We start from the raw sequence: 26,536 nt of genomic DNA, 5'->3' as shown, positions 1-26,536 counted from the left end.
GATATCAGTAAGGCTTATGATAGAGTCAATTGGGGATATGTGAAAAACATGATGAGGATGATGGGCTATCATGAGAAATGGGTCAATTGGATGGGATTGTGTATGGAAAGTGTGCAGTATCATGTGCAAGTTAATGGAGAGAGGGTTGGTTTGCAAACACCGGGTAGAGGACTCCGACAAGGGGATCCTCTATCTCCCTATCTTTTCATCATATGTGCAGAAGGTCTTTCGGTCCTACTAAAAAGACTAGAATCTCGTGGAGAAATTCACGGGGTGAAAGTTTGTAGGGGATCACCAATACTAACTCACCTTTTATTTGCCGATGATTGTTTTTTATTCTGCAGGGCTGAAGAAAGAGAAGCTACCGTATTGGTAGAAGCTCTTAAAAAATATGAGGAAGCATCAGGCCAGGCTATCAACATGCAAAAGTCAGAGATTTTTTTCAGCAAAAATACATCAGGTGAATTGAAGGAGAAAGTGCAAAATATTTTGCAGGTAATTGAAAGCACGGGGTCAAATAAATATCTTGGCCTACCATCTATGGTGGGTAGAAAAAAGAAGGCTATATTTAATTACATCAGGGATCGCATCTGGCAACGTATTCAGAATTGGTCAGGCAAACACTTGTCAAAGGCAGGAAGAGAAGTCTTAATCAAATCGGTGGCTCAATCTATACCAACATATTGCATGAGTGTTTTTCTTCTCCCCACAACTCTAGGTGAAGAGATTCAACGAATGCTAAACTCATTTTGGTGGGGATCAAATCGGAACAATGGAAGAGGCATCAATTGGTTGAGTTGGGACAAGTTAACAATGCGGAAGGAACATGGCGGCATGGGATTCCGACATCTATATGGATTCAACTTGGCTATGCTAGGGAAGCAAGGTTGGAAATTAGCAACCAACCATGATACTATAGTGGCAAGAATTTTCAAAGCTAGATATTATCCAAGAGGGAATTTTTTGGGGGCCAATTTGGGCCATAATCCAAGTTTTATATGGCGTAGTATCCACACTTCACAGGTAATTGTCAAGGGAGGCATTAGATGGCGGTTGGGAGATGGAAAGAATATTAGAGTTTGGCGTGAGGCTTGGTTAAGAGATGGAGCGGACTCTTATGTTACAACTCCCATGATATTAGGAAGGGAGGACATGTGTGTTAATGATTTGATAGAGGAGGGTGGTAGAGAGTGGAGAAGGAGCTTAATTATGGACTCTTTCAATGAGAGAGATGCTCAATGTATTTTAAGTACTCCTTTGTTTGGTGACATGCAAGAAGATGTGCCTAGTTGGAAGCATTCAAGAAATGGTGAGTATAGCGTCAAATCCGCTTATTACTACACGATGGAAAATCTTGTGGATAATACAGGTTTGAGAGTTGAAGGAAATTGGGGAAAAATTTGGGGATTAAAAATTCCACAAAAAATGAAGGTGTTTCTTTGGAGAGCGGCGAGAGGATGTCTACCTACAAGATATCGACTCCAACGGAAGGGTGTAAATTGTCCTCATACTTGTGCTTATTGTCAAAATAATTTTGAGAATGATTGGCATGTTTTCTTTGGTTGTGTGAAGGCACAAGAAATTTGGGAGGAAGCGGGGCTATGGTCTTTAATTGAAGGCATGTTTGAATCGGCTGGAGGTTTTGTTTCTTTATTTTTCTCTCTATTAGAACTGTTGTCACAACATAATATTATCTTGTTTGTTGTTGCCTTTTGGTGTATCTGGAAGAGAAGAAATCAAAAGATATGGGAGGATATTGAACTGCGTCCATCGGTCTCTTTACAACTAGCAACCGACATCATTTCCCAATGGAAAACAGCTCAAATATCTCATCAAAAACAGCAGACCAGTGCTGCTATTTTGCCACATACAGTAGCAGCGAGAAATGTTCCAAGGGAGGAAAGCAGTGTCAGCGCTAGTGCATCAGCCGTACATGTAATATGGACACCTCCGGTGCAAGGTATGCTTAAATGTAATGTCGACGCGGCGATATTTAAGGAGCAAAACTGTTTCGGTGCGGGTATGTGTTTAAGAGATGACAAAGGAAATTTCATCCGTGCTCAAACAACATGGAGTTATGGCAATCCACTTCCATACGAAGCAGAGGCATGGGGATTGAAAGCAGCTATTTCTTGGTTACGAAATTTAGGCGTTGCTAATGTTGTTATAGAACTAGATTGCAAACTAGTGGTAGATGGCATTAGCGGTAAACTAAATCTACGTACAGAATTTGGTGCTATGTTAGCCGTGTGCAAAACTTCTTTACGTTTATTACAAAACTTTAGGATAAGTTTTACCAGGAGACAAGCCAACAATGTTGCTCACTTGTTAGCAAGAGCGGCGTTGTCCTTTGCTAGTCGCCAAGACTTTGATTATATACCATCCTGTATTGAAACTATTTTGATTAATGAAATGAGTTAAGATTGTTACGGTCAAAAAAAAAATTCTTTTGTATCCAAAGCCACTAATTAATGTTCTAAGTGTGTAACACAACATCTTGCCACAATTTTTGAATAATTTTCTATTATTTTATGTTAAGAAATTTCACATTGGATGTGAGATGACCTGAACAAAGCTTTATAAAGTAGATGCAATTTTAATTTTACAAGTCATTTTTGTAAGGGTGAATTAAGACTTAACAGTCACAAAGTATCAGGAAAATATGATAGCGGCGACGGTTCCAAAGAACAGCCGCTACATATCAGTCGCAAGAGACAAAAAATTTTCTAGTGAGTCCAACTCTCAATTCTTTTTCGACGGTTTTAAAATTTTATAAAATTTTAATCTTTTTCAACGGTTTTAAAATCTTTTGTATCCATATAAAAGAAATGAAAAGTAAAAAACTAAAATCGCAAAAAGAAGTAAAGGAATAAGAAAACATTATCTAGCAAAAAGAAATCAATAGCAATATTAAAAGTTCTTAGAAACGGTGCCAAAAACTTGATAACCCAAATACATAGTTCAATCATCCTAATAAAAATATCCATTTCTTCCCACCATTGTGCCTAGCTAAAATATTGATCTTTGAAAAAAAGAGGATTTTTTTATTTATTTAGAAAATAAGCGATAAAATAAATAGATGTCTTAGACCATCTCCAATGGTAGTACTTATATTTTTAAGTACTAGTACCTAATAGGTATTCTCATTGGAGCAAAAGTAAAATTGTACCTAATAGGTATTAGTTCTACGATAAGACATAGTACCTAAATAATTTTTGTGGGACCCATTTAAAATGATGTTGAGTTATTGGATAGATGTGCTACTAGTGGGACCAATTTAGAACTTTTAAATAGGTTTTGAGTTGGAGGGATTGAGTACTTATTATGTACTATTATTAAAAAAATTATAAATGAATGATGTGTACTTGTAGGACCCACTTAAGTACTAAAAAATGAGTAGTTCAATTGTGGATGCTCTTAAGATTGTAGGTTCATCACAATAATAGATTACTAAATCTCAATTCTTGTTATTGAGAGCTTTTTTTTATGGGTGTGAGACATCGGGTACGATTAGGTATGGTTTTAATGTGGCATGTATGGTTTATTTAGACCTCCCGGAATGATATTATCTTTGCCGTTGAGTCTTCGACAATTGATAATCTTGTGGATAGAATGAAACTCTTTTCTAAAATTACTTTTATAGGTAAAAACCTCGATAGCCCTTACTCTTTCTACGAGAGGTACAACCATCTTTATGCTATTGAGTGGTATCTCTTGGTTTCTAAACTATTAATAATGATAAATAATTAATTTACTAAATGTTACTATGTCTTTTCCTGTAGAATTAGAATATGTATCTTGCGTAACCAAAAGAAAAAGAATATGTATCTTGCTTGCTCACCACCAAAAATAATGATACTAAATGTTACTAAATTATTAATAATGATAAATAATTAATTTACTAAATATTACTATGTCTTTTCCTGTAGAATTAGAATATATATGTATCTTGCGTAACCAAAAGAAAAAGAATATGTATCTTGCTTGCTCACCACCAAAACTAAGAATATGTATCTTGCTTGCTCTCACCTACAAACAAAACTCTCTTACAAAAACAGCTTCTCAATTTCTGAAACCCATCTCAAATTAAAATTAACCACCTAAATATTTGAGTCTTCAACCTATTGGTATCTCTGTTTTATTAACTTGTTTTCAGTTTCCGTCATTCTTCCATTTCATATAGAAAAAAAAAAAAAAAAAAACTGAAAAAAAAAATTAATCTTATATATTTTAAATTCAGTACTCACTCTGTTGATTTCAAAGGTTGGAGTTCGAGGTATGCATGCATTTTTTTGTTCCCCTTCACTTTTTACTTTTTTTTGGATGAACTCGTCTAATTTTTTGTTGTTGCTGTTTTTGTTTGCAGATCAAATAGCACCAATTGTTCCGTTCATTATTCGTAATACATGTAAGAGCTCCTAACTCTTCTCATTTTTTTTTGCCCATTTTTAAATGTCTAGTCTATGATTGTTAAAAAGAAAAATAAAGCGAAATTAATTTTAGGCTAAATTACACTTTTTATCCCTCACGTTTCTTAATTGAGATGATGGGGCACTAAAATCTGGGAAATAATATTTTTATCATGAAATTTCGACAGAGTCTCCTTTATGTTTACAATATATCGGCTAAAAATACAACTATCCATAAAATAATATTTTGACATTTTTCAAAATAGAGCCCTCACCTTAAAATTCACCTTCAAAATTACTCCATTTTTAAAAATGCTCAAAATTAAGTTTTTGTTTTCCGGATATATAATCATATAAAAAGTGAAAAGGTCAAAAACTTATTTATACAAAACTCATTTTTGTGAATCAAAATTCAAGTAACTAAATCATTTTCTTTCTATATATCTATTAATTACTATAAAGACCCGTGCCAAGCAGAACGAGGTATATGATCTTTATAATTTTTTAACAGGTTTTATACATTATAATATGTATTGTTATATACAAATTAAATCTATTAAATATAGATTTAATTGCAAATTCAATCTTATTATTTTATCACACTAACAAAAATAGTCCTTTTTTTGTTATCTCTCGAGAGGTCTCTTGGTTGAGGATTCACTGTTCAACCTCGAAACCCTTCACTGAGAAAATATTCCCATTTTTTAAAATAATTTTTTTGGTTTCTCAAGTGTAAATTTTAATTTTGTAATTTTGGTCTCAAAATTAATCTAAAAGTTTGCCCCTCAATTTTATATTTAGAGCAATAAATCATCTTTTTTTGACAAAAAAATATAATTTTACAAAGAGAATTATTTTTGTGGGAGTAATAAAATGGTGCAAAGTGAAAACTATAAATAAAATTTAAAATAATATAAATAATAAGTATTTTCTTAGACTCTAGAATAAGAAGCTTGTCTTCTTCAATTCACATTATATCATCTTATAAAATAAGAAGAAAAAGATCAGAGTAGATAAATCAAAGAAGAGGAGCATGGCCCCCCTTTTTGTACAAAAACAAAAACAAAAACAATTTTGTCTTCTTCAATTGACATTATATTATCTTAAAATAAAATAATAGTTACCAACAATGAATTGGTCTAAGTGGTATGAATTTTGGTCCCCTTAAGCATGTGGTCAGGGGTTCGATTCTTGGCTCATGCGTATAGAAAAAATTCGGTTGGGATGGGAGAATCCACCTTGTGTGTCCCATAGATTCTCCGACGAAGATTAGTCATTGCTTACGGCGGTGGAAACTTCGTACCAATATCATGATAACAAAAAAATTATAGTTTCAATAAAACATATTATTTAATATAGAGTAGATAAATCAAATCAAGGAGGAAGAAACAATTCGTTGTATATGAAAAAGATTAGAATCACCCCTCTATATTTTACCCAATAAAGATGAGAGAGTCGAAAAATTGAAAAAGAAAAAAAACTATTCAAAACATGTTAATCCTCTGGAAACTTGGCATTTTGTTGTATATATGTCCCGGATCAAAGCTTAATTTGTATCTCTCCCTTATCTACTTCTTATACTTGGGATGCTTGCTCTTATTATAATTCTTCTTTGCCTTTGCAAAAAAAAAATCCTCTAGAAGCTTATTTTCTTCGAATGATGTTATATCTTCTTAAAATAAGATTTTAATTTCAATATAACATATTATTCAATATAGAGAGAACCTTATTATTAACTGCACAATTTTAGTCCCTTATTATTTCTGAAATTTTGACTAAATTTTAACAATTTTTCCTCCTCAAATGGTCAAATACTTAATTTTTAAAGTTTTTTCTTTTTACTAACCAGAAAAGAACCTTAACATTTTTTTTTATAATTTTTAGTACTTTACATATTTTTAATTTTGAGTACTTTACATATTTAACAAATTTATCTTTCAGCGCATTGTTCTTTTAAATTCATTTATTTTTCAGTTTTGTACCTTGAATCATTCTTACTTCTTTTACTTTAATGGTTTTTTTTGGTCAAGTAGCCTAGTGGCTAGACTTTCACATTTAAATGTGGAATTCGGGGTTCGAATCCCGACCATTCTAATAATGTCTTCAGTAGCTATCATTTGAGCTACATTTATGAGACTACTTTCATGGTTTTTATACTTCAAATAATTAAATTTTTAATCCACCTTCTTTTTGTCAAATAGCCTAATAGTTAGAAAATCTAAGTCTTTTAAAATGGGCAATTCACTTTAGAGTGCATATAAATTCAATTCAAAAATGAATAATATCAACAATTAATTAATAAATTAAATGTAGATAATGTAGGTAGGGTTGTACAAAAAAAAGGTTAAATATGTTTTTGGTCCCTATAGTTTTTTAGAATTTTCGTTTAAGTCCCAGAAGATTTTTTCACATTTTTTAGTCTTGAGTTTTTTCTGTCAAGGTTTTTAGGTCCATACTTTTAATCAAATTATTGTATATTTTCACACTTTTGAATGATCTTTTATATTCATGTTTATAACATTATAAGAACATCTTCGATAAAAATTTAGATTGTTTTGACATAAGATGAATTATTTATGAATTTTTATGTGAAACAAAAATTCATGTACTGTACATGTTAAAAGATTAAAAAGTGTACTGTACATGTTAAAAGATCTAATTGCACATGATTATTTTCACATTTGTTCCCAAATTTAAGCTAAGTCTAATTTCTAATCTGGTTTGGGCATTGGTTAACCAGTGTTTTGCTGTCGTAAACACTTGACGTTCTGCTTAGGACTTGTTGTTATTTGTTATTGAAATCCATTTTTGCTTGTTAAAATAAAAACAATTCCTCTCACTTGTTAAAAATATAGTATTGTGTGATGTCCTCACCTTTCCAAATGTTTCCCTAGTTTCTTTTGCCCTCATCGGAAACAATGCCTTTTACTTTCACTTTCAGGCAAACTCAAGTCACAAGGAAAGAGGAGAAGAAAAGATAATCAATGGAAATTCTATCTTCTATTGTTGGAATAGTAGCAGAACATACTGTTGTGCCTATTGGACGTCAAGCAAGTTACTTGATATTCTACAAAGGCAATTTCAGTATGTTATCAGTTCATGTTAAAGACCTTGAGGCTGCAAAAGAAAGAATAACCTATTCGGTTGAAGAAGAAAAGAGAAACGGTAAAAAGATTGAAACAGATGTGATGAACTGGTTAGAGAAAGTGGATGAGGTCATTGAAAAGGCAAATCAGCTTCAAAAGGATCCTCTTCGTGCCAATGCTAGGTGCTCAGCATGGTCGTTCCCTAATTTGATTCAGCGTCATCAACTAAGTAGGAAGGCCACAAAAATTGTAAAAGATGTTAATGAAGTTCAAGAAAAAGGGAAGTTTGATCGAATTGGTTACCTTCCCACCCTAGATGGAGAAGCCTCCTCCTCCTCAACATGAGGTGGTGAAAATTATGAGACAAGGGAATCACTTAAAGAGAACATTATGAAGGCACTAACACACCAAAATTCATGCAACATTGGGGTCTATGGGTTGGGTGGGGTGGGTAAAACCACTCTGCTGCAGGAAGTTTTTGAAATGTCTAAGCAACACAAATTGTTTGATACAATTGTTACAACGAATATAACAAAAGATCCAGACATTAAAACAATTCAAGGGGAGATTGCAGATTTGTTGGGTCTACGATTCGATGAGGAGACTATTCTTGGCAGAGCACATCGCCTGAGACAAAGAATCATGATGGAAAAAAATATCCTTATCATTCTAGATGATATATGGACCAAACTTGATTTGAAGAAAGTTGGAATTCCATTTGGCAATGAACATAATGGTTGTAAATTGTTGATGACATCCAGAAATCAAGATGTGTTGCTTCAAATGGATGTTCCAAAGGATTTAACTTTCAAACTTGAACTTATGAGTGAAAACGAGACATGGAGCTTGTTTCAATTTATGGCTGGGGATGTGATTAAAGATAGCAATTTGAAAGGTGTAGCAATTCAAGTTGCCAAAAAATGTGAAGGTTTGCCTCTTGTGGTAGTGGCAGTTGCTCGAGCATTGAAAGATAAGAGGGATGTTCAATCTTGGAAAGATGCATTAAGGAGATTACAAAGTGGTCATCATACAATTTTTTCTGCTTTGGAATTGAGTTACGACTCATTGGAGAGTGATGAAATGAGGGATGTCTTCTTGCTTTTTGCATTATTTCCAAGTCAAATGGTAGATTACTTTCTTAAAGTTGCAATGGGTTTGGATATATTAAAGGATATTAAGACTGTGGATGATGCTAGAAACAGACTGAATCCAATAATCCATTCTTTGGAGGCATCTTGTTTGCTTGAAATGAAAACAAGTGGAAAAATCCAAATGCATGACTTTGTTCGTGATTTTGCTATCTCCATAGCAAGTAGGGACAAACATGTATTTCTGAGAAAACAATCAGATGAGGAATACCCAACCAAGGATTTTTTAACAAGGTGCACGCAGGTCGTTCTAGATGGTTGTGAGCCAGAGCTTCCTCAAATGATTGACTGTCCAAACATGAAGTTTTTGTGTTTGGACAGTAAGAAGAACCGTTCTTTAGAAGTCCCTGATGATTTTTTTGAGGGTATGGGAAGCCTTAGAGTCCTAGATTTAACATCTCTGAACTTGTCTTCATTACCCACTTCGTTTCGGTTCCTAACCGACCTTCAAACACTGTGTTTGTATTTTTGCATTTTGGAAAATATGGTTGAAATCAATGCTTTGCAAAATTTAAAAATTCTTTCCCTTGGGGGTTCTTCAATGACCAAGTTGCCAAGAGAAATAGGGCAATTGACTCAATTGAGAATGCTTGATTTGACCGACTCAGGAATAGAAGTAATCCCACCCAACATTTTATCATGCTTGACTAAACTAGAGGAGTTGTACATGGGCAATACCTTTGTTAATTGGGAAGATGTGACTTCAACGGTTCAAAACAAAAATGCTAGCATTGCTGAGCTTCGAAAACTACCCAAATTGACAACTCTAGAATTAAATATTCCCGAGAGTTGGATGTTGCCAAGGGACTTGCAGACAGTGTTTGAGAAGTTGGAAAGATATAAAATAGCTATTGGTGATGTATGGGAATGGTCTGACATTGTGAATGGAACCTCAAAAACATTGATGCTCAAACTTGGTACTAACATACATTTGGAGCACGGAATAAAGGCATTGATTAAGGGTGTTGAGAATTTGTACTTGGATGATGTAGGTGGAATTCAAAATATGGTTTATCAACTACATGGAGAAGGATTTCCATTGTTGAAACATCTCCACGTCCAAAATAATGCAAACATGAAGCATATTGTTGACTCTCAAGAGAGGAATCAAATCCATGCGTGCTTTCGCATCTTGGAAACACTAGTACTTCATAATCTTAAAAACTTGGAGCATATATGTCTTAATCCACTTTCAATTACTTGTTTTGGAAGTCTTAGTGTTATCAAAGTCAAAAATTGTGTCCAATTGAAATATCTTTTCTCCTTTACATTGGTTAAAGAACTTTCCCAACTTTCTAAGATTGAAGTTTGTCAGTGTAATTCTATGAAGGAGATAGTGCTCGGAGACAACAATTCAAGTGCATCAACAGTTTTTCGATTTCGTTCTTTGACTTTAGAACATTTGGAGACACTTCAGAATTTCATCTCTAGAAGTGAGCAAAAACATCAAGGGTTAGAGCCTTCTGTTTCAACACCATTGTTCAATGATCAGGTATGTTCTTTTTAATTTTGTGATATGTTTAGGTACAACAATATATGTCGTTTACCAATGAAGCATTTAATGTTATTTTTCATATTATACCATTAACTATTTATTACTTGCTCTTCTTTCAATTCTTCAATTTATTTTTTCCATATCATAAATGAAGGACAATTTTGTAAATCAACTCTCTTTTCCGTATAACATTAATTATATTTCTTAATATATGTAAAAGTGTCAAAGTGACATATATTGTGGTACAAAATGAGTAATATATAAATTGGCAGGTTTAGTAAATAAGCAATTGAGTATCAATCTTTAATTTATTATAAAAACCCATCTTTGTAGACTTAGGAGGGTGTATTGGATTGAGATTTCATGGGATTTTAAAAGACTTTTTTATGACAAAAAAATCTTGAGGTATTCAATCAAGACTTTTACAAAAGTTAAATAAATCTTGTGGTATTCAATTAAGACAAACATGATTTTTTTTTCAGGGCAATAAAATCCGTTGGTATTCAATTGAGATTTGGTACTACTTTTAAAATGTCTACTGGTATTCAAAAGTCTACCGATTTTGATGGATTCTTCTATGGAATGGATTTTGAGAGACTTTTTAGTTGAAAATACACTTGATAGACTTTTTCAACAATCTCACCAAAAGCCTTGGGACTTTTTTGAAATCTCCAAGACTTTTTATTTTCATCATCACTGTATCAATTTTTTTTTTCTTTATTTTTTCATAGTTCATCATCACTGCACTCCTTCTTCTTTTCTTTGTTCACTTGTTCAAGAATCTCACCAAAAGACTTGAGACTTTTTCAAACTCTCCAAGATTTTTTACTTTCATCATCATTATATCAGTTCTTCTTCTTCTTCTTCTTCTTCTTCTTCTTCTTCTATCAAATATGTTTTTTTGCAAAAAAATATTTTAACAAATTCTACATCTTTTTTACAAACTTTTGATTCAATACAACTTTTTACGCCAATTTTTTTTTCGTTACCTTCATCTGCTTCTTTTCCCATCAATGGTGATAATGGTTTTTATTTGTGATTAGAAACATATACGTGAAAAAAATGTAAGGCTTTTTTTTTGTTTAAAAATTTGGATTCCCAAAAAAATATAATTTCTTTTATTAAAATTTATTGATTCTTTTAAAATTTGCCTAATATACAAAAGTTTCTTAATATATAAAGTATTATGAAATCTTGATTGTAAAAAGTTTTTTGAAAAAAATCTCTCAAAATCCATTCAAATCATGTTTTAAAAATCTTGATTGTAAAAAAGTCTCTATAAAAAAGTCTTTAAAATCTCACAAAATCAATATAGTCCAACAAAATCTCATAAAATCATCAAGACTTTTTTTGCCAAAATTGTCTCATGAAATCCCAATCCAATACACCCCCCTTATAATACTAATACTTTTTTTTTTGTTTATAATCCATTTATAATACTAATATCGATCTTAACGCATCAATGTTGTATCGATATATATTTTTAAATGTTTATCATATTTTTGTTAAGATATATACATCATACATTAGCATTCAATTATGATTTATGTTAATTTGTTTTTATGTAGGTTGCATTTCCAGATTTGCATTTCCTTAAATTGAGTTTTCTCGATTTGAATAAAATTTGGAATGACAATTATCGGTCTATGTGCAACTTAACGAGCTTGATTGTGGAGAGTTGTGATGGATTGAAGTACTTATTCTCCTCTATTATGGTTAAAAGTTTTGAGAACCTCAAACAACTTGAAATAAGTAACTGTCCTTTGATGGAGGATATAATAGCCAAAGAAGAAAGAAACAATAAAATGGAAGAGGTATGTTAATTCTACCACTCGGAACATTCAATTAATTTTAAACTTGTATTTAAATAATTATGTATAATGATATTGGCTATTTGTGAATTTGTAGGTTCATTTTTTCAAATTAGAGAAAATCACATTGAAGGACATGGACAACTTGAAGACAATATGGCACCGCCAATTTGAAACAGTGAAGCAATTGGAGGTGATCAATTGTAAGAAAATTGTCGTTGTTTTTCCTTCTTCAATGCAAACAACATATAAAAAGCTAGAGATGTTGAAGGTTACAGATTGTGCTTTGGTAGAAGAGATATTTGAATTGAGTTTCAATGAAAATAGCAGTGCAGAGAATGCAACACATTTGAAAGTTGTTATAGATGGATTGCCAAAACTGAAAAATATATGGAGTGGGGATCTTCACAGAATTCTTAGTTTTCAAATTCTTATATTTGTAAAACTTACAAACTGTGAAAGCTTGGAGTATCTATTACCACTTTCTATAGCCACTTGTTGTTCACATCTCCAAGAACTTCATATAGAAAATTGTGGAAACATGAAGGAAATTGTTGCAGAGGAGAAAGAGAAAGAATTTGGAGTGATCTCCAAGAACTTCATATAGAAAATTGTGGAAACATGAAGGAAATTGTTGCAGAGGAGAAAGAGAAAGAATTTGGAGTGAGTGCAGCTCCCACATTTGAGTTTAATGAACTAAGTAGTTTATTGCTTTGGAACTTGCATAAACTCAAGGGTTTCTATGCTAAAGAGCATACCCTAGCATGTTTATCTTTGAAGAACATTAATGTTTCCAATTGTGCAAAGTTGAATTTGTACAGAACTCTGTCTACAAGAAGCTCCAATTTTCAAGATGACAAACTCTCCGTTTTAACGCCACAACCACCTTTCATTGTCGAAGAGGTATGCATATCATCATATAAATTTACATATAGATGCATGTATTCAATTGTCAAATTCAAAACTAATTGAGTAAAAAAACAAGAAAAAACTTAAAAGTTTTGGATTTAAAATTGAACTACACCAGCCAAACAGGGCCAGAAATTTTGGGGTCTAAGACGGAAACTTTAAATAAATTTGATATTCTATAAATTATTAATTTTTTATATTAATCATTTAGATTTTTCACGAAATTTTGAGGCTGTCCATTTTTTTTTTTTTTGGGTATACTGAGGCTGTCCATTTTAATGGCCAATATTTTGATACTCATATTTTGATACTCTGAAGCCAATGCAAACTCCTTATCTGAAAACGGATCCTCTCAATCTCTTTTTTTTATCGATCTCTCTCAACAATAAAATCCACCCTTTAGATTAATCTAACAGTTGAAAGTTTTTTTTTTTGACACAACAGTTGAAAGTTTAGAAGTCCACTATCTCCTCAAATCCTCGTCTTCTCCTCACTGTCAGTCCATCACCACGTATAGTGTGTGTATTCCATCTTTTCATTTTTTATGATTTCATTCATTTTTTTTGGTTACATGATTTCATTCATTTTTTATGATTTCATTCATTTTTTTGGTTTTATGATTTCATTCTATTTTGTTTTTTCCTTAAAAATGATAATTATTATGTTTAAAGATCTTTAAGTTTGAGTAAAATATTTTGTCAAAAAAAAAAAAGTTTGAGTAAAATATATATTCTTTTTTGGGGAAACACTCATTTTAGTCTCTCAATGTGTAACTCGCCGTTATTCTGGTCCTTGACCGAAGAAAAACTACAAAATATTAAAAGTTTATTATTCTCTTCACTATATTTAACATTAAACTTATGCAAATGGAAATTTACAACACTAAATAATTTGTATTTCTCTTTTATTTATCATTTTTTGACATGATATGTATTTAAATATGACTTTTTAAAATAAAAGTAATGAAAATTATGACCTAGAAATCAAATATTTTGTGTTCTTTTTTTTCTAGATGAACTTTTTTTAAAACATACCTACGAAATAATCATTCAAAAATACAAGTTTTCTTAATAGTAGAGTGTCCGAAGTTCGAACTCCGGCTCATAAATAATATATGCGATGTCTCAACCAACTGAGTTAAGCTCAGGGGACCAAATATATTTAACTACACACAAAAAAATTGAAAAATTTGGTGTGGCCATGGCCATACTTGGCCTTAACATAGATTCGTCCCTGTTAGAGACACGTGGCACACTGAGTAGACATTAGTTGGACAAGTGATCTGATGATATGGCGAAGGACCAAAATGACAATACTTTTTTTTTTCTTTTCCATTTCTTCCTCTTCTTCCATTTCACAAAACCTTTCCTTCTATCTCTCTTCCTCCAACACAAACTCTTTCTATCTATCTCTCTTCCTCCAACACAATCATTATCTTCATCACCACAAATCCAACCAAAACCAAAAGCACAACAACAAATCTATGGATAAGGGAGATTCTCAGTTGTGGTTTAACAATAAAGTTGACAATGATAAGGTTCTTTAAAGTGAGAAATAAGTATATATTCACCATTAATTTCATTTAAAGTGTACTATGATGTTAACTGGATAAAATTTAAGAGATATATTCACTCTTATTCATTTTAGAGATAAACTATTACTTTTAAGTTATAAAGGGACGTTTTCTTATGAGTAGAAGTGACGCAGTACGGAAGCGTGAAGGAAAAGCAAGCGCTAATCCTATTAGATAAAAGCTCTGGAATCCACCAGATTTCCGGAATCCACCAGAAAAAAGTAACTAATCTAGAATCCACTAGACTTCCGAAAATCCACCAGAAGGAATAATTTGGAATCCACCAAACTTGAGAAAAATCTCTATTTTTATTGAATCAAAAAGTTGCCTTCAAGGCTACAATAAAAAAAATATGGAGTGCAAATTTGAGTCAAACGTAATTACTTTTTGAGGCAATATTAAATGTCTAAATTCTTTTAAATTGTTCTTTATATGTATTTTAGGTTATTCCAAATTTGAAGATGTTGAGAATAAATAACAATGAAGCTAACGTGATATTGCAAGCTCAAAACTCAAGTGCCCTATTCACCAAAATGAGAGATCTTCATTTGTCCTATCATAATATTGAAGATGCTACATTTCCTTATTGGTTTCTTCAAAATGTGCACACTCTTGAGGAACTATATGTTGAATGGAGTTGCTTCAAGAAAATATTTCAAGATGAAGGACAGATAAGTGAGAAGAAGACTTACCCACGGCTCAAATGCCTCACTTTGTATCAGTTACATAAACTCCAACATATATGTGAAGAAGGATTCAAAATTGACCCAGTTCTTGAGCACCTTGAATACTTAGATGTTGATAATTGTTCTAGTTTGTTAAGTTTGTTACCTGCTTCTGCCACGCTTAATCATCTGGAATATCTGCAGATAACAAATTGCAACGGGTTAAAAAATTTAATCACATCCACTACAGAAAAAAATCTGGACAAGCTCATTTTGCTAAAGGTAAAAGACTGTAATTCACTTGAAGAAATAATTACTGGAGAGGAAAATCTTGGCATTGCATTTATTAGTTTAGAATTATTGATATTGGATTGTTTGCCAAGCCTCACCAAATTTTGTTCTAGTAAGTGCTTCTTGAAGTTTCCAATGTTGAAGGAAGTAATTGTGAGGGAATGTCCTCGCATGAAGATTTTTTCAGAGGGAAACACAAGTACACCAAATCTTCGAAAAGTTAAAATTGCAGAAAATGATGAATGGCTTTGGAAGGGAAACCTAAATGATACAATAACCAACATATTTGAAGATAAGGTATGCTTGATTTACCAATTTAATTTTTGTGTAACAATATCATGATTTACCCTTGTTTTTTTTTTTTTTTTTTGTCTTTGGATGCATGATAGTTGATTTTTAATCCACATCGTTAAAAATATATTGCAAAAGAGATACATAGCACAAATCTTCATTCTACTATAAAATTAAAGGGAAATTGGCTATTCACTATGATGCATAGGTCCGACCGTCCGAGTACGGTTATGGGTACGAAATATGGCTAATTTTGTTTTGTCCAATATTTGCATTATTTTCATCAAAATTAAGAGATGGAATTGAAATGCAATAAAAAATAAAAATACCTTCCGTGATTTTCCCACAACATATCAACCAAGCAAAAATGGATAGAGAATGGTACCTACGATACGAGTACCATATGTGTACCGGTAACGGATTGATTGTTCTTTCTCTTATTCATTGTTCTGAAAATGTTCTTTCCCTTTGTGTATTTTGTTCTTATTCTATGAAATATAATTTTCATATTTAATTTTATTTTCCTAATTCCTGGCTGGCTTATTTACTTTTTGTTAATTTAAGCATATATCTCTGTTAGAATCATTTTGTGGTACCAATAAAAAAATTCTTCTTACAAATGAAATAAATTGTAGGTTAAAGACTATCTATCTAGATCATGAACCTTTTGAAGATGAATAATTGTAGTTTACAATATTATTACACATGATTAAATATTGGTTAAAACCTATTTTGATATGCCTCTTGATATGTTAATTAATTTGACTGAACAGGTTGCATTTCGTAAATTTAACTGTTTAGCCTTATCTGACTACCCTGAGCTAAAAGATTTGTGGTATGGCCAACTTAATCACGATGTGTTTTGCAATCTGAAATCCCTAGTAGTGGAAAGATGTGATTTTTTGTCACATGTACTTTTACCATCAAATGTAATGCAAGCGTTGCATGGATTGGAAGAATTAGAAGTAACAGATTGTGATTCATTAGAAGCTGTGTTTGATGTGAAAAGTATGAAGTCTAGAGAAATATTGATAAAACAAATCACTCAGTTGAAAAGTTTGACTTTATCTAGTTTGCCAAAATTGAAGCACATATGGAATGAGGATCCTCATGAAATTATCAGCTTTGGAAACTTATGCAAGGTGGATGTTTCTATGTGCCAAAGCTTGCTATATATCTTTCCATTGTCACTATGCCAAGATCTTAGACATCTTGAAATGCTTGATATAACGTTTTGCGGAGTTGAGGAAATTGTAGAAATGGAAGAAGGATCAATGGAAATAAATTTTAATTTTCCCCAACTGAATGAATTGGTACTATATCATTTGACAAACCTTAAGAGCTTCTATCGGGGAAAGTATGTTTTAGAGTGCCTTCCTTCCTTGAAGATTCTTAATGTATATCGTTGTGAAGCATTAAGAATGTTTTTCTTCCAACAGCCGAACACAGTGGGCGGAAATCCCATCAGACCTCAACAAGCTCTATTTTCTATTGAAAAGGTAATTCCTTTCCAACCATACTTTTTTCCCCTCTCAGTTTAGCCCCAACCTCATAAACTAGTATTAATTTTGAATGTTTAATTTAATTGATTAATTTACCTCATAAACTAGTATTAATTTTTATTTTTTTTATGTTTAATTTTTCAGTTGAGCCCCAACCTGGTGGAATTGGCAATAAATGGCCCGGATGTGATGGAGATATTGAATCAAGAAAATGTCTTTCATAAAGTTGAATATCTTCGTTTGCAATGCTTCGATGGAACTCCAACTATATTTCTGAATGATATCCATACATCCTTTCCTAATCTTAAAAAATTTCAAGTGCGTAATAGTTCTTTTGAAACATTGTTCCCCACTAAAGAAACCATTGGTCATCTCAGTATGCATATTTCAAAACAAATAAGAAGTTTGTATCTTTATGAATTGGAAAATCTCAAGTACATATGGCAGGAAGACTTTCCATTGGATCATCCTCTGCTGCAATATCTTGAAGAGTTATCTGCATGGAATTGTCCAAGTTTGATAAGCTTGGTACCATCATCAACATCTTTCACAAATTTAACATATTTGAATGTGGAGAATTGCAAAGAGCTTACTTATTTAATAACATCCTCAACAGCTAAAAGTCTTGTACAACTCACAACATTAATAATAATGAATTGTGAGAAGATGTTGGATGTTGTGAATCAGATTGATGAAGAAAAAGCAGAGGAAAACATCATATTTGAAAACTTGGAATACTTGGAATTGTCTTCTTTGCCAAGTTTTAGAAGCTTCTGTCATGGGAAACAAGCATTCATATTCCCATCTTTCTTACGTTTCATTGTTAAAGGGTGCCCTCAAATGAAGATATTCTCATCTGGAGTCACAGTAGCACCATACCTGACAGAAGTTGAAGTGGAAGAAGGAGAGATGAGATGGAAAGGTGATCTTAACACAACTATTGAACAATTGTTCTTAGAAAAGGTACACAATTGTCATTTTTTATTATGAAAATTGTTTACTTATTATTCACATAATTATCTGGATATAACCCTGAATGAAAAATGTTTGAGCACATACAAAAATAATTAAAAAAAGCAGAGAAGATTATTAAATGTGTTTGTGCCCATGTAAGAAATGCTCTAATTACCAAGGCTTACAATATTAATTTGGTGCATGATTGGACGGTGACTTAGAAATTAACTATGGATTAAGAAATGAAATTTTCATCGGTTAATTAGTTAGAGTCTACAAAATTCCAAGTTCCTAAAGTGACAGTTTAGATAAACATTGGAGTAATAACTATATTCATTTAACATTCTACTTAATTTTCCCTATGTGTGAAAGTTTAACACTTATAATATATTTTGAGATTTACCCAAATTCAGTTGTCAGTGATTTTCTATAATAAAATTAAGAACATGCTGCATTAACTTATTTTCTATTAAAAATAGAGAAAGTGATCGATATTGCCTACTATACATGTGTTGAGTTCTGTAAACTGTTATATTATTCAACTATATAACCTCTAAACCAAGGTTTTAAATTGCGGTTGCGGTCGCGGATGCGGTTGCGGTTGCAGTCGTTGTGAATGCGGTTGTTGCGGCGTGAAATCATTTTGAAATTTCACAAACTATATAAAATCAAACTACTATGTAACAATAATTTATTCTATAAACAATAATTTGAATGTATAGTCTTAGTTTATTCTATAAACAATAATTTGAATGTATTTAAAATGAGGATTGCTATATGGTACGACAGATTTACACACGAACAGTGCACGACAAGCAGAATTCTCATGTAATTTTATGTGTGAGTGGGTGCTAGCTAGCTTATAATTATTTAAAATACTTAAAACATAAATCAAGCTAAAATAAACACTCAAAAAAGTGTGGTAATATATATCTTAGACTTATTTGTTGGCACATGCTGCATTGACCGTTTGACAAGTGAGAGTGATTTGGAAATAGCACCATCTCAAGAGAAAGATGAATGAGATTATCATAAACAAACACATATGTAAGATAAAATGAAATCAAAATTGAAAGATAATACAAATTACGACCAACAACTAATTCGTGCGATTGTGACGAAATTTTTTGTCGTGCTTTTTAGCTTTTTCCATTTAAAATACACGGTTGAAAGATTGTTAAAAGTAAGATTTTTCATTAATTTGACACAAATTAGGATTTGAAGTTCATAAATTTTACTTTTTGGTGAGAAAATTTGAAGGAACATCGCCGAAAACATCTGATGCGGCTTCCGATACTGCCGTACACGTGAATTAAGATCACACCGCAATTGCGGTGTGATGCGGTTGCGGTGGCTACCGCATCAGAAATACTGCGGCCGCAATTGCGGATGCGGACCGCAATTTAAAACGTTGCTCTAAACTATTAAAATTAACTAAAAGGTCTCTAAAATATTATCTCATCTTACTATTCAGTTCCTCGTTTAACACTGTACACTTATTAAATTGACCGTTTGTTGTACTTAAACTATGAAAATACATCATAAGTTTAACTCAAACTATAAGTTTAACAATTTATAGACATTTTAGGACCTTTTATAGTTTAGGGACTAAATAGTCAGCGAGACAATAGTTTAGGACCTTTTAGTTGAGTGTTTATTTCTATATGTTACATACCTTAATGTCGCAAGGAAATTAATGACTTCATACATGATTTTGTTTCCCTTCCACTTATGGTTGCAATTATTTTAAGTATTTTGACAATAAAGAAGTGAATTACGAATTTCTTGAGCAACCATTACCTTGTTAGGCTGATATATTTGTTAATAATTAATGTCACCATTTTGTCAACAGGAACTCCCACATTCTAATGTTGAATGAATGATATATCATAGCATTTGCAAGGTACGCAACATGGAATTTTTCTCATTTAAACATTTTATTTTTTATCATTATCATTTGATAGTGAAGTGTTTTGTTTATTCTTAGACTGGATAGTTTTGGTTTACATTTTGTTTATTTGTCTTTGTGTTGGAAGTTCTTCTGGTTGGAATCTAATTCTCAACTTATCATTCTGACTTTTAAAAATATTTCCATTGTTCCTCTCATTACTAGGTGGCTTAATTGTTTAAATCTTCTCAAGAGTATGTACTTTTTTGTGTCTCACATTTGTAGGGAAGGTAATCAGTGTACTGACAGAATTGCTTCTCTCTGACTTCATGGTTCTAGTTTCACTTGGTGGGATCATGTTCTTTATGATGTCTCTAAAGCTTATCATTATAGTAGGCTTGATCTTTCTGAATTTAGATTTAAATAATACTTTGTTTTTGTATTCAGACTGCACTCTTTTTTCGTTAATCAAGGTTTTATCCCACTGGGTTTTCCTTGCTAAGGTTTTTAATGAGGCAGTTGACCAACTTATTTGGTTTGCACTATTGTTACCTTGGGTTTTGGTCTAGTCCCCCCAAACTGTTTTATTTTATTTTTAATAATATTTGGTTAGAGTTGGGCATTTTGGTTGGGAGTGCAGAGGTGCCAACATAGTTGGGATGTCTGTACCTTTATCCTTGCTTCTCTTTAGCCTTTTCACTTTAAGAAATACTAGTTATTACTAATAAAGTTAAAAATAAATACCTATGGGGTTTAGAGGCGGATTCTGTAACACCCTAACCCATACTACCCTTAAAAACGTAATTTTAAAAACTTTTTAACAAGCGTAAAGGCAGAGTGCCACGCGGTAATTAAAACACAAGCATACACACAGAGCATCATGAAATTTAACATGAAAAGCAACAGCGGATTCCAATCAAACCAAGCATGCATATATATACATATATATATACATAAGCCATATTCATCCCTAAGGATGTCACTTATAGAGCTGTAAAAAGGGCCTTAAGGGGCCGGCCCTTTAAGGGGCGGACCCACTTATTCCTGATTATTAATTTTATTTAAATTTTAAACAATTTTTCTAGTGTCGTGAACTTATTCTCGTTTTCTTCAATCAGCACTGTCCACGATCGGCACCCTAAAAAAACTGTGTTTAAAATTTAAATAAAATTAATAATCAGGAATAAGTGGGTCCGCCCCTTAAAGGGCCGGCCCCTTAAGGCCCTTTTTACAGCTCTAGTCACTTATACAAGAACTAGCATATCAAAAGGTAACACCGATATACGATGAAATCCAAGCGTAACCCCGACTCGATGTTACATTACCAGAGCATTCACTATTTACAAACTCTAGTCAAAGCTAGTACTAAGAGGAGTAATCTATGCTAAGTCTCCTCACCAAAAGGTATCTTCAACACCCAGCTAATACCGCAGTCTAAACGTCGGCACAATCCTCAGCCTGAATATCTGAACCCCCAAAGGTCCAGCAAATAACACAAAGCAGAGAGTTAGAAAACATAATCGCATATCATACGAGCATAAGAAAGACCTTACACTTTCGAACTACATCATACATATTCTAACTCACGTCAAAACATCGCACCAAACAGTTATCAATTAATAAAGTTTAGCACAGTTCAACCAGATAATGTCACTTACCATTTATCAAATATATGTGCATTTACCCTAAGGTATCTAATGCCAATTAATTCACTGTCATGCCATCCCTAAACATAACTAAATGCATGTGGTACCAAGATGTCTCACCAACGGTGGACCAAGAACAGTTTTATATCATGCTGGATATGTCGGAACTTACCGAACCATGTTATCTCCCTTGGATAAGCCAAAACAGTTTTATATCCTGTTGGATAGCAGCTCTGGACTCATGGATTCATCTAATCCGATCCTCGGCTTCATTATGGACACATAGTCCATTTTCGTTATTGGAACCCAAGTTTCCAATGTTCACATACAATCATGAATGCATGATTACTTTTAAACACATCAAATACATGACGCTATCTAGCTCGAAGCTAATCATTCACTGATGCGGAAACACAATTCCAACATCTAACACATTAGGATAACACAATATCCTATCACTCAATTCATAATTATTCACATGATAATTATCTGCATACTCATTTTTATACACACAAGGTTTCATTTACACTTATGTCATAAAACATACATCATTCTCTTATCATTGCAAATTAATGCTAAAACATATACATTGCTCACATTAAGCTACAACTTATTGCATACACGTTTATCATTCATATAACGATTAACAATAAGCATTAACAGTATCAACATGTATCAACAATCATGTAAGGATACTCTTAAACCATGATACAAGTGCCTAATCACACTTATAAACAATAACAAAAGTTGCAGGTTCAGTACTGTTCGCTAAGCGAATCCATAGCGAACAGGTAGCGAACTTATTCGCTAAGCGAATCTCCTTTCGCTGTAGCGAACTACATCAGAGGATTACAGGTACATGGCGAACAGGTAGCGAGCTTGTAGCGAGCTTATTCGCTGTAGCGAGCTACTGTTCGCTAAGCGAACTACACCAGAAAGAAAATCTGTTCTTGAGTTATCTAAGGCGGTTTAACATCAAATCAACTCAAAAATTCATCCAAACATGTTATAAATTCATATAAACAGCCATTCCAAACATATATGGTATCAAGGAACATTAATCATCCCTTCCAAACATCCAAATACCTCAAATAATCAAAATCAAGCCAATTTCTTGGGTTTTAAGCAACTTTCATAAACTTTCCAAAAATGATCCAAACACATACATATTCATCATGGAATCAAGCTAGTGATTAACACATACAAAGTGATGATGAAGAACATCATACTCACATACAAAAGCTTATCAAAAGTCTAAAAGAAATTGAGTGGGAGAGTTCGGGAACGGAGACATAGACAATCTCCCCCCTCCTTGTCACTCAAGAATCATGAATTCTAATCTCTTACCTTAAGCAAAGATGATGATCCAAGCCTTCTCTTGCTCAAGCTTTCTCTTAGCCAAAACCCTAGCTCTTGCTCTATCTTGCTTCTACTCACTCAAACTCAAGAAATGAATTTATGATACTATTCATAAGTTGGACTTGCTACTTATACTACTTCTCATGTGTCATGAATCAAGCCCAAATGGCTTAGGCCCATGCCTCTCACGCCCCATTACGCCCAAAACAAGGTTCTCGCGCCTAATAACTTACGATCGGCTAAATAATTATTCGTCGCTCACTAAAATAATAAAAGCCAATTAATAAATAAAAATACATTTAATAAAATATACGAATACGAAAAACGGGTCGTTACAATCCTACCCCCCTTAAAAGAATTTCGCCCTCGAAATTACCTAGAAACAGATCGGGATAAGAATCTCTCATCTTGCTTTCCAACTCCCACGTCGCATTCTCACCAGCCGGTCCTCCCCACACGACTTTCACGGATGCAATCTCTTTGTTTCTCAACCTCTTCACTTCTCTCCCTTCGATTCTCAAAGGCACAGTCTCGATGGTCAAGTCATCCCTCACTTGAACATCGTCCGATTCAATCACGTGTGTCGGATCAGACACATACTTGCGCAACTGTGATACATGAAAAACATCGTGCAAATTCGCCAATGATGGCGGTAATGCAATCCTATACGCAACTTTCCCAACTCGCTTCAAAATCTCAAACGGTCCAATAAACCTCGATGTCAACTTCCTTGACTTCAACGCACGTCCTACTCCAGTAGTCGATTTAACTCGTAGGAATACATGATCCCCCTCTTGGAATTCAATATCCTTCCTCCTCTTATCATGATAACTCTTCTGTCGACTCTGAGACGCTTTCATCTTCTCACGAATCATCCGAATCTTCTCTGTTGTCTCTTGTACAATCTCTGGTCCAAGAATTGCACCTTCTCCAGTTTCATACCAACACAGAGGTGTCCTACACCTTCTCCCATACAAAGCCTCAAACGGTGCCATTCCGATACTAGAATGGTAACTGTTGTTGTATGTAAACTCTACCAACGGCAAACAAGAATCCCAATTCACGTTTTGCTCCAAAACACAAGCCCTCAACAAATCCTCTAAGGATTGTATCGTCCTCTCCGACTGACCATCTGTCTGAGGATGATACGCTGAACTCAACCTCAACTTCGTTCCTAAAGCTTCTTGCAAGCTTTCCCAAAATCTAGAAGTAAATCTCGGATCTCTATCCGAAATAATACTTGTTGGAATACCATGTAGCTTCACGATCTGCTCCACATAAATCTCGGCCAACTTAGGCACCAAAGTACCTTTCCTGATAGCAATGAAGTGAGCACACTTCGTCAAACGATCTACTACTACCCAAATCACCTCATGACCTTTCTTGGTCTTCGGTAAACCTCCCACAAAATCCATCGCAATGCTATCCCATTTCCATTCTGGTATAAACATTGGTTGCAACAAACCAAACGGCTTCTGATGTTCAAACTTCGATTTCTGACAAGTTAAGCATGAATAAACAAATTCAGAAATTTGCCTCTTCATTCTCGGCCACCAAAACAACTTCCTCAAATCCTGATACATCTTGGTTACTCCAGGATGTATACTCAAACCACTCCTGTGACCTTCTTCCATGATCATTCTCTTCATTTCGGGTACATCCGGTACACAAACTCTTCCGTGAAATCTCATGACTCCACTCTCGTCAATCTTGATATTGGTCTCCTTGCCTTCATTGATGAGTACCATCTTCTCCATCAATCTCTTATCCGATTTCTGACCTTCTTTAATATCCTCGAGAAAAGGATTCGTCAACTTTAACATTCCAAGCTTCACACTTGAAGAAGTAACCTCGCACACAAGACTCAAGTCTCGGAATTCTTCAATCAACTCTAACTCTCTTACCATCAATGATGACATATGCAAAGTTTTCCTACTTAAAGCATCGGCCACCACATTGGCTTTTCCAGGGTGATAACTCAATTCAAAATCGTAGTCCTTTAAGAATTCGAGCCATCTCCGTTGCCTCATATTCAACTCCTTCTGGTCGAATAAGTACTCCAAACTCTTGTGATCACTAAACACTTCAAACCTCGATCCATACAAGTAGTGTCTCCACACTTTCAAAGCAAACACCACTGCGGCTAACTCCAAATCATGCGTTGGATAGTTCCTCTCGTGAACCTTCAGTTGCCTTGAAGCATAAGCTACCACATTACCCCCTTGCATAAGCACTCCACCAAGTCCTAACTTCGAAGCATCGCAATACACGACGAACGACTTTTTGGCATCAGGTAAAATCAACACGGGTGCAGTAGTCAATCTTCTCTTGAGCTCTTGGAAACTCTTCTCACAAATACCATCCCAAACAAACGCTTGATCCTTCCTCGTTAACTTGGTTAACGGTAAGGCCAACTTCGAAAAACCTTCGATGAACCTTCTATAATAACCGGCCAAACCAAGGAAACTTCTAATCTCTGAAACAGATTCCGGCGTTCCCCACTGTGACACAGCGTCAACCTTCGCAGGATCTACCGCGATTCCTCCACTTGAAATTATATGCCCTAGGAAACTCACCTCTTTCATCCAAAATTCACACTTCGACAGCTTGGCATACAACTTCTTCTCCTTCAAGACTTGCAAAACAATCCTCAAGTGCTCTTCGTGCTCTTCCTCGGATTTTGAGTAAATCAAAATGTCGTCGATGAACACCACCACGAATCTATCCAAAAATGAATGGAAAATTCGGTTCATATACACCATGAAAACTCCAGGTGCATTGGTCACACCAAACGGCATAACTGAATACTCGTAGTGCCCATACCTCGTCCTAAATGCAGTCTTAGGTATGTCTTCCGTCTTTACTCTAATCTGATGGTATCCAGATCTCAAATCGATCTTACTAAACACGCAAGCTCCAACTAGTTGATCCATCAAATCATCTATCCTCGGAAGTGGATATTTATTCTTGATCGTCACTTTGTTCAACTGACGATAGTCTATACATAATCTCATGCTTCCATCTTTCTTCTTCACAAGCAATACCGGCGCTCCCCATGGCGAAACACTCGGTCGAACAAACCTCTTCTCAAGCAGCTCTTCAAGTTGCTTCTTCAATTCATTCAACTCTGACGCTGACATTCGATACGGCGCCATCGATATCGGACTAGTTCCAGGTACTAGGTCGATAGAAAACTCTACCTCTCGCTTTGGAGGCACGTCAGATATATCATCCGGAAACACATCTGGGAATTCACAAACGATCGGTAACTCTTCTATCTTAACTCCTCCTTCGAGTTTCAATGATGCAAACATCATGAACATCTCAGCATGTTCTTTCAACGCTTCCGATACTTCCTTCCCATTCATCAAATGCAAGTTCTCCTCCGGCTTCGGAAAAACAACGGCCTTCTCACGACAGTTGATATGAATTCGATTAAAGATTAACCAATTCATACCAAAAATTACATCCATACCACTAAGTGGAATACACACTAAATCCATACCAAA

At 33.8% G+C, this 26,536-nt stretch overlaps 1 protein-coding gene across 1 annotated transcript; it reads left to right on the top strand.

Annotated features, from left to right (window-relative positions):
* The first annotated feature begins 4,042 nt into the window (after positions 1-4,042).
* LOC123917266 lies at positions 4,043-20,727 on the top strand. Its single transcript, XM_045968937.1, has 11 exons — positions 4,043-4,276; positions 4,367-4,408; positions 7,351-10,135; positions 11,707-11,952; positions 12,047-12,490; positions 12,571-12,852; positions 14,875-15,684; positions 16,452-17,177; positions 17,325-18,143; positions 19,987-20,037; positions 20,308-20,727. The coding sequence occupies exons 3-10, from the start codon at positions 7,886-7,888 to the stop codon at positions 20,011-20,013; spliced, it is 5,604 nt and encodes a 1,867-aa protein (XP_045824893.1). The 5' UTR covers positions 4,043-4,276; positions 4,367-4,408; positions 7,351-7,885; the 3' UTR covers positions 20,014-20,037; positions 20,308-20,727.
* Positions 20,728-26,536: the final 5,809 nt, after the last annotated feature.

Source organism: Trifolium pratense, linkage group LG3, assembly GCF_020283565.1.
Source record: "Trifolium pratense cultivar HEN17-A07 linkage group LG3, ARS_RC_1.1, whole genome shotgun sequence".
NCBI classification, from domain to species: domain Eukaryota; kingdom Viridiplantae; phylum Streptophyta; class Magnoliopsida; order Fabales; family Fabaceae; genus Trifolium; species Trifolium pratense.
This window is presented reverse-complemented; position numbering and strand designations above follow the sequence as displayed.

Excerpts from the sequence above, each read along its gene's own strand:
- LOC123917266 (XM_045968937.1), top strand. The coding sequence starts at position 7,886 with ATGAAGGCACTAACACACCAAAATTCATGCAACATTGGGGTCTATGGG. Across the intron at positions 17,178-17,324 it reads CTCTATTTTCTATTGAAAAG|TTGAGCCCCAACCTGGTGGA; the intron begins GTAATTCCTTTC and ends TTAATTTTTCAG. Across the intron at positions 18,144-19,986 it reads AACAATTGTTCTTAGAAAAG|GAACTCCCACATTCTAATGT; the intron begins GTACACAATTGT and ends TTTTGTCAACAG.